This window comes from Ciconia boyciana, chromosome 2 (genome assembly GCF_034638445.1).
Source record: "Ciconia boyciana chromosome 2, ASM3463844v1, whole genome shotgun sequence".
NCBI classification, from domain to species: Eukaryota; Metazoa; Chordata; class Aves; order Ciconiiformes; family Ciconiidae; genus Ciconia; species Ciconia boyciana.
The window spans coordinates 32233961-32243532 of record NC_132935.1 but is presented as its reverse complement, the minus strand read 5'-3'; the positions used below and the strand labels follow the sequence as shown (position 1 = coordinate 32243532).

The 9572-nt window shown below is 40.5% G+C and overlaps 1 protein-coding gene across 4 annotated transcripts in view; it reads right to left on the bottom strand.

Annotated features, from left to right (window-relative positions):
- PAG1 (phosphoprotein membrane anchor with glycosphingolipid microdomains 1) overlaps positions 1–9572 on the bottom strand; it is a 109339-nt gene continuing 99767 nt past the window's right edge. For all 4 annotated transcript variants that reach the window (XM_072852293.1, XM_072852292.1, XM_072852291.1 and 1 more), the window contains 3 exons: positions 8810–9408; positions 4192–4251; positions 1–2229 (listed from right to left, as the gene is read on the bottom strand). In XM_072852293.1, coding sequence (XP_072708394.1) covers positions 1879–2229; positions 4192–4251; positions 8810–9408 — 1010 coding nt within the window. In that variant the 3' untranslated portion in view covers positions 1–1878. The remainder of the gene's footprint in view (positions 2230–4191; positions 4252–8809; positions 9409–9572) is intronic.

Here is a 9572-nt window from a genome sequence, read left to right as displayed (position 1 = left end):
AATAAATGTGTGTAACCAGATCTGTGTTTGCGCTTTATAGTACCAAGTAATGTTGAGTGCTGGCCAGTGTCCTGAGAAGGACTCAATCCAATATATCAAAACCCAGTACCAACTGAACTGAAACTAAACCCATTCTAGGCTACTATGGAATAAGCCAACCTCAGTTTATATACTGTTTATTTTGAATTGAAAATAAACTACTCTTCAAGCACATGCCAAATATTATGTATGTGAATGTTTGTTATTTGAATGCTACCAAGTGCGGACCATAATTGATACTTGTGTCCAAATTAGATGTGTATGTTTATATACATGGGTATATATGCACATGTGTACACATAACTGTGTACAAATGCATACCACACAATGCCAGTTCTCTACTGTTGGACTATTCTTGTACTATTGTACTATTCATTGTACTATTCTTGAAGAAAACAAAAGTTATCAACCCAGTACCTACTTATTTCATCTAAGCGCTGTACTTTGTTTTTAACAGTAACAGAATAACTTGGTATCTTTGAAAGATGGTGGCTTTCAAACTGCTTGTCAGAGCCCCAAGAAGTTCTTGGTTGCCCTCCTGCTCCTTTTAGCAGAGGAATAAGGAGGACCAGTGGTTATCCCAAACTAAATCCCACTCTCTCTGTCTCTTTTTTGCCCTTTGGCAGTGTTCTTTTACTCAGACTCCATTATTTTGAGCTTAAAAACAGCAAGGCATGTTCCACATCCCTGCTCAAGAAGACCAAAAGAACCCCAAAGTTCATTTACATACTTCTAAAATAGGGAAAAAAAATTAAAGGAAAACCAAATAAAGCCCAATCAAACAATGGGATTCCTCCTGTTACATAAAACAGAAAGTTAATCTGCAAAAACTTTGAAGATGAAAAATAGGTTGTAAAAATAAAAAATATCCACTCAACACAGTACATAAATTTTCCTATATCATAAACTAGACAAACATATTAAAATATTTTAAGTCTTAAAAAAGGGCAAAATTCTTCAAAAGATGACTCAACACTATTAAGGTTAGACTAAACTTTGTGCCAATGCATCCATTTGCACAACTTTTTGCAACACGACAATTGTCTGTTGTGTGTATTCACAGGTGTATGTGTGCACACGAAGGGAATGGAGCAAGAACGCTAAGGGTGTCACTTGCCATTTTAAAGCAGTATTTCACAAATAATCAAACAGAAAACCTACAAATACTAGTACACATCTCAAATATTGCAAGTCACATTCTACAGCCCTTGACATTAAAAAAGAAGAAAAAGCCAACAATTAATTCAAGTACATTTGGAGTAGGTCCCTTGTGAAATGAAGTACTGTTGTTTGCACTTTAGTTGCAATGAACATGGACAGAGCTCCCCAAAAGACACAAGTGAGCATTCCTTCCCCAGCCCTGCAATGTAGGTCTGAGTTGAGGTATGATGATCCGTGATTTGCTCAACAAAGTGGATGCTTGTACTTGAATGAAAAATGATGCTTGAAAAACACTTTGAAGCAAATGACATAAAATAATCTTTTAAAACAAAAAGCTAGTTTCGTGTAAAGGCAGTCTTTTTGGTATGTAATCCTATTGGGATGACAAGTCCGGCAGTCCTTCCCAAATTCTGGTCATTGTGGTAACAATAAAGAAGCCTTTACGTTGTCCTGGTTGTCATTCCGACCTGATGCACCCTTTCCCGTGAGCCTCCATCCACCACCCAGAATAACCTAGCAGGTATCACACCCCGGCTGAAATGTATGCTGCTTCTTCACAACTTTTGTTCTCTACTTAGTTTTGTTCCTCAAAAGAAGCACTTCCCTCTGCATGTTTCACATGTTCCTTTGAAAATACCAGCGGATCACATAAATGCTGAAATCTGCCTGCCAGAGTAGTTAAAGTCTGGTGAAATCCCTGTGGTGCTGCAAGTCCCCTATGCTCTCATAGTCATTCTCTCCTGAAAGAGCAGTGTGGTTTGTGTTAGGCACAGACAAGGTCCTGTCTTCTTCTTGGCTCACTGACTGGATAGCTTCATAGTCAGGCTCCAGCTCCCTGTTTGGTCTGTCCGCTGACTGAGGCACAGTGGTAGTATTTAGCGTGTTTTCAAAGTCCTTCACACTTGCATAGAGGCCACTGCAAATAGATGGGGACCTCTGAGAAGCAATTTCTTGAATACAGGTGTAAGGAGAATCCAGTGCCTTGATGGCTTGTCCCGGCTTACTCACTGACGAGTACATGGCTGAGATCTAGGAAGAGGAGACACCTGCTGAGTATTTAAGCATGGCATAAAGCTTGTGTGCCAGTTGGTACCCCTTCCACCACAAGGATGTCAGTTACTTAAGAAAAGACAGGATCTTCTAATACAAACATATCCTTTCTTACAAAAAAAAGGATTTCTTACAAATCCTTTCTTTTCTGGCATGCATTTATAAACTGATTTTCTTTCAAAAATGAATGCTTTATAAAATGCTTTATAAAATAATTTTATAAATGTAAAAATTATTTGAACATAAATCCCCTGCAGGCAAATTAGACATGGGACAAAAAGGAATGGCTTTGTGAGCAGGAGCTCCTGCAAGTTTTGCTATGGTCCTGGAGCCAGCTCGGGCTCAATGGGGAGACAGGTGTCAAAGGGATGATCAGGTTTAGCTGCTGTAATGTAGAAGGATGCTGTCTGATCCTTGGGGTTTTTAAAATTATTATTATTTTTAATGGTAGCGGCTACTTTTCTGCTTTTAGAGACACCCCAATAGGAAAGTAATTTGTTGTGTTTATAGGCAGGACCAGGGAGGCACCAAGTCACGTGAAGAGAACATTAGAAATGAGGAGATAAATTACCCACACCAGAAAACAGCAAATAGTCAGTGCCTATCTTGATACACAAGGTCTGTTCTGTTGACTAAACTCTGCCTACAAAGAGGAGCTGCATCTCAGTCACTGTGTATCAGAACTTAAGACTAGAGACTGAAACCTCTCAGCTACTATAAACACAAGAGAGGGAGCCGGAGTCTCACTCCTAGCTCTAAAAATCCCCTCTGAGGAGGTGGTATGCCTGAACAAGTGCACGAAGCTGGCCCTTAAAGAAGAGGTGAAGGAGCAGCCCAGGTCCACACACATCCCTCCGCTCAGGGCTCGCCGGGGCTGGCACCAAGCGCAGGGAGCCACTCCTGACTCCCTCTCCCAGTCCAAGCAGATACTACCCCTTGCACAGGGCCGACGGCTGAAATTCCCTGCACTGCTTCCCTGGTACCTAATATCGCAATTGCAACATAGCTCTTCTGTTACATTTAAAGTCTTTCCCAAGCATGCGAGGCCACTGTGGATTTGTATCAATCCAATTAAAACACTAGATTGGCATGAAAATGTCCATTACCATTAAGCAACACTGACTGATGCAGATGAACCAGATCACTTCTGTTAATTCTGTATTTTTTAATTTTTTTTTTGTAAAGAGAGACAACCAATTGCAGATGGCAGTACTTCTTACTTTTTACTGATTTCAGCCAACCAAACAAAAAATGTCTTTTCTGCTCATCCATGCTTCAACCCTTTCCAGCATTAAATTACATGAACCCAGTTCAAGGCTCAATTTATTCATTAATGTCTGGGAGCGCTTCTCCCAGCAGAAAGCATTAGCTCACTCAGCTAATTGCCAAGTTTGTGTTTACTTTTATGTCTGGAGAATGTATTTATAAATTGCACGGGTGTATTGGAGATGATCACAAGCAACCTTACTTCTGTTTAACTTTTCTGTCTTTGTTTCAATCTCCTCAATTTATTTGACTAACAGACATTTAAAGAACAGTTTATATCCCAGTGCTTTTATTGTGCTTCCGTTTATTTCCCAGAGCCCCAAAACACTTTGCATGAGGAAGGTGGAGCGTGTTTCAAAAGGCTGCTGATTATTATTCTTAAGTAGAGCTAATCTTCCAAATCAAGAAGCTGCCCTAACAATCAGCTAATCGTGGCCTCCCATTATTATCTGACACCATTTTTTAACCTATTGGCCTGATACAGCCATATGCTAGAATACTTCTGATTTTAGAAATGCGGCAGTAAAAACTCTGTGCAGATAAACTTTGGCTTTCATTTTCCTTTCAGACAAATTTCACCTTTCTTAGATCCTGCTTAATCATGCAGAGCTCATGCTAATTTCTGTCTGGAAATAGGTCTCTAGTTAGTTATTGAATTTTGTGCAAGAAACCTACCTCATCTTCTGTAAGAGATGGATCTTCCTCTCGAGACTTGTAAGACATCGAACTAAGCCTCTGTAAAAAAGGAAGAAAGAAAGAAAGAAGAAGTCTCATTACCAGTCAGCAGTGTGAAACCTATAATAAAACCCTCCCATTACAATCAATACATTGTATTTTATGGTTATTTGCTCACTAGTTCCATTTTACATAGCTAATATCCCTAATATCCAGAGCACATTTCTGGAGATAACAGCCCTGAGGTTAGTAGAGCTTTTTAATATATCTGCTCTTGTCCTGACCTGAAAAGGGTAAAAATAATGTAATGGTTAAAACAAACTCTGCTCCGCTGTATCCCTGCCTTTACACTTCTAATGAAGCAAGAAAGAGTCTGCAAAGGCTCTTGAACAATTAAAAGTCAGCTGTTGTGACACACTAGTTGGCCTTCCACATGTTTTTCAGATATGCTTTTAGATGACAGAAGAACAATACTCAACTGGCACCTTCCTGATGACTGTTATCCTTCATTCAGTGGATCCTGGAAGTGCTCAAGGGAGGTGCCGTGTCCTCCTCTCCCATAAAATGCAGCAGCTGTGCAGAGGTGCACAGCAGCACTGCCTCACAACCACTCAGACCGTGAACACACCAAAGACCAGCTGCAACCCACCCTGAGACAGGCAGCTCAACCCTCAAAGCGTCTGCCTGGATCCAGTTCACATAGCAAAGTTACTAAAGGATGAAAGGCTTGGTTTGGTATCAAGTCTAACTTCAAGCATGTGAAGCGTCATGTAGAAATTAGGTCACAAAACATTGGGGAAAAGCATTTTGCTCTTATCAAAAATGTCTTAGGACCTTTATGGCAATGAAGACCCTGGCTACCTCACAGTGGCTGTGCAATTCCTCCTCCCTGGGTCAAGAGGCTTTGCTGGACTCCTGCTCCACAGTGATTCAGAGGGAGCCTTCCAGCACTGTTTGTAATGGGCCATATTTTGGAGTTTCATGCAAATTCTCCACCTGAAATACTTCAGACGTCCTCCAGTGCAGACCAAGATGGAGAAGTAAAGCTATTTTTAGCACAGGCAATCAAATACCAGTTACAGACACATACTAGACACACAAGACTTTTTTTTCCACAGAGGCTCATTACAACAGATTCTTTCCTTCTTCCATTTTTCTTGGTGTTTTTACTTCTGGTAAATACCAAGCTTCAAACCCCTGGGGCACTTCTGATGACGACCCTGACCCAAAGCACACTGAGGTCTGCCTGCTGCTCCCCGGGGGGCTTCCCTCACACCTAACAACTCCCTTGCTTCTTTCTCACTGCCTGGAGAATGCGCTTTTTAACCTCTGGTTTATTTACTCACCAAAAAAAAAAAAAAGGAAAAAGGAGCAGCAGCTCACTACAGCAGCTCAGTTTAGTCTTTCTTATTTGCAGGATATTTTTTGTGTTGAGGAGTAAGTTACTAATTTCATCCTCACACATTAAAACAAACGTGCTTGCAAAATTCTTCAGTGATGTTATTTTCTCTCATCAGTGTCTCTGAAAGCACCACATGTCAGGACCCGTTCTACAGTTTCCCACTCAAGTATTGACAAATACCCCAGGGTGCTGGCAACCCTGTTCTTGTTCCCTGGGACCTAGTGTTCTTTCTTCTAAATGTGAGACCTGTGACACATCAATTTTGAAGGATATTGTCATCTTGGAAACTGAAAAAAATACTTGCTCCTAAACATTTTGTACCTAGCAATATTATAAATTATGCTTGAAGCCTCAACAGTAGCAACACAAACAGCATGTGTCCTTATTTGCCTTCCGCTTTCCTTTTGTTCCTTGACAGCACTTGATTTTTTGCTCTTTGGCTCAGCTGCTGCTCCTGACTCAGGCACCAGAACAAGAAGACCATTCTCCTCTGGTACATTTGTAAGAGATGCTTTGCCCATCCTCAGGCTGCGCAAGTCTGAAATCAGATGGCAGCAGCCAAATGTACACACGAAGAGCATTTCTACCAGTGCTCACTCTGGAAAGACCTGGGTGAAAAAGGAGATCCGTACTTCCTTTTTTTTAATTAAAAAGGAAGAACTAAAGAAAAGCTATTCTGCCTCTCCAGTTTTATTAGAAGAACTATGCCCAAGTTTTTCCAGGTGATAGAGGCGTGTAAGAGGCCTCCTGCTATTAAAGGTGTCTTTCTTCACCAAAACCTTCCAAAGGATTTGGCTGGGTCACGGCCAATAACCTATTTAGATAATTAATTTTCACCCGTTTATTGCACATCTGGCTCTTGAAAGGATCCTTTATCCTTTTCATGCTGTTATATACTGGAGTGGTCTCTGGCTTGGTCCACCTAGCTCTCTCCGAAATGAGTGTGCTTCAGGACCTGGCATGGGCTGGGGATCATCCTGGCTGCCCTCTTCTACAGGGTGAGACTGAAACAGCCTGGACACGGTCTGTTCTCTGTCTGTTGGCAGGTACAAGTCACAGTTACACAAGCAGCCCCTCTGCCTATCCCTTCTTTGTGCCCTACTAAAGCAAAACCTAATTGCAGTGAGAGAGACTTGCACGACTTACACCCAACCTCTCTCTTCATCAGGGTCAGGGCAGAAGGTTGAAAAGTTTCAGATACGGATGTCATGTTAAGCAAGGCAGCTAAGTAGCCTCACAAGAGAGGAAGCAAAAAGAGACACTTATGGAGTCTGTTTAACTAAAAGAGTTATTGATAGAACATACATTTCCATAAACATCTTGGTTTTGGTTGCCACATCGGAAAAAACAGGCATTGCTCTGCATTGTTTGAAGCAGCAAAATAAAGGGAAAAATTATCATCATCACAACAGAAAAACAATCCCGCAACCACCTCCCCACACAATGCCAACAATAATGACATTTATATATTCCATCAATTACCATTTCCAACTCTGCTGCAGCTGTAGCTCTCAAGGACAGGACAGGCGCACGCTTCGATGCATAATGCATGTACCTAGCAGCAAACGTGGGAATGATCTGATGCTGCTGAAGCTTTAACTCAGGATGGCTTTAGCTCTGAATAAATTTTAATTAGACAAACACCTTTTTTCTGGCACTTAGGGGACTGCATGTGCCATCTCTTGATTAATCCTTCAAAACCTGAACCATTTTAATCAATTCCCACTCCTTGCAGTTACTGACACTGTGTGCACGGTGTGCTGGGGAGCTACATAGCAGCAAATGCTTTTCCTTTGTATCGGTGCCTGGGAAATACAATGATTTTCTGCAAGTCTTTTCACACCTGGTAGGAAACATGTCACTGTTACGGAAAGCTGTTTCTCTAAAAGTTTAATTAGAAATTACATATGCCCTGACTTTGGGAGGGGGGAGTGTTGGTGGATCATTGTTGACAATCACATCTTAATTTTTTACTTAATGAGCTCGTTATTTGTAAGAATGTGCACTGAAGAGTCTAGATAAACAGTTTTTATATTATGAGTAGTCTTCGGTTTATTCATTTTGACTCTGTTGCGCTTTATAGGTTACACAGTTAGTCAGTTATTTAACAAGGTATTTTTCTGCCCTCTGCCTAAATTACTGAAATACTTCAAATAAGAGAACAACCGGAAACAAGTAACAATACCTCAGTTCTGCTATGATTTTTCAGGTGAATATTTACATTAAAATGTCACATCACATCTTAAGGATTTTTTTGAAATTGTCATCAATACCTAATATTATTTGATGACTCAGTCACCACAATTATATTAATCTGCTAAAATCACAGTTCTTTCATTCACAATAATAAGTTATCTAAACTAGTTCTGATAAATGCAAACTCAACAGTTTATGAAAACTCTGTGCAATGATCTGAAAGCATCCTTAAAATTAATTCTGGTGAAAAACTAAAAATGCGAAAATAACTTGTTGAAAATGTCATCATTCTGTTTTTCAAGGAGTTCACCACTAACTTGTCCCTAGGCTGGCAGAAAGAATAAGCTGCTGAGAAAACATAACTTTTGGCCATGATTTCAGCAGGTAGAGATTCATTACTCTGTTTACATCTGACATACAGAATTTGACAGATATAAAAGCCTACAGTTGCAATCTCTCTCTCTTTCCGTCCCTCTCTCCTACAGAGAGAGACTAGATGAGTGGCTTTGAGCAGATGCCTAACACTTGCACGGCTAAGTCAAGGTGGCCCACCAAAGGAGGCACGTCTAAAGTTAGGGCATGCACCAAGAATGCCCCACTCTCCTTTTTGTAAATTGAGATTTCATTAGAAAAAAAAACAAGGGGAGGGATTCTGAAGAAGATGTAGATGCTGACAGAGATACTGGATACCTATTGTAATAGCTCCCACAAGTATAATACCATTAAACAAAGAAGCAGAGGCCTCCTGTCCAATTTCTGGATAATGTTTGGGAAAAGCCTTATGAAGTGCATACTGCAACAATCCAAAATACAGGCTACAATAGAATGAGTACATGCCTATAATGCAAAGACTATACTGTACATTTTCATATTTCCATATTTTACAGTCTTGCGTCCCCTTGAGTGTTTCTTTTTCCTTGGCATTTTTTGGTTATTTTAAAAAAAAAAAATCCTCTCCCACCCCTATGTTCTCTATCATTACTTGGCTTTTTGACAAGGACAAGTATTTGCAGTATTTACCTTCTCTGGTTTACTTGCTCCTTCTGTCACTTCTTCTTCTTCCACTTCTTTTTCTTGCACATTCTCATTTTCATCAAGAAGTTTCATGGGTACTGGAGGGGGAAGCTCATCCTCTACATCTGGTGTGTTGTCAAGAGGGCCTTCTGAATTAGCACTTTGGCGACTTTTTTTATTTCGGTCAACAGATGCATATTCTGCTGATTCAATTCTGCACTCAGGAATCTGATTCTGACCTTCAGAAACCATCAGCGAAGCCTTTGATTTGCTGTTACAGCTCCCTTCCATGCTGGCTGCTGCTCCGACATCTTTAATTTCCTTCACAGTTTCATACAAGCAGTCTTCAACTATGTTCTCCTGAGAGGAGCTGTCTTTCAAGACTTCATAAGGCCCTTCCATTCCAAGACCTTGATCATTTTCTGCATTTCTAGCTGAGATGATGGTTTCCATGGTGGTGTTAGGGGGAATACTGGGTAGTTCCCGGCTCTGGTGACATTTTATAGACTTTCCAAGACTATCCTGTTGATCTAGCAGATCAGAGACAGACGTCTGTACTTCTTCATAAGGCTGGATACAGGCAGTTGTACTGTCCTCTGAGAGTACTAGAGAAAAGTATAAAGAAGTATTTAAAACAAATGTGTAACTATAAGGTGAGTGTGATTTGGTACTCTCTACATCACTTTGGTTTTGTGTCTCATTGGAAAGGATAAACAATACTAATGCCCAGAAATGTCTAGTGGGTTATCAAAAGGTTTCAGTTACAGAG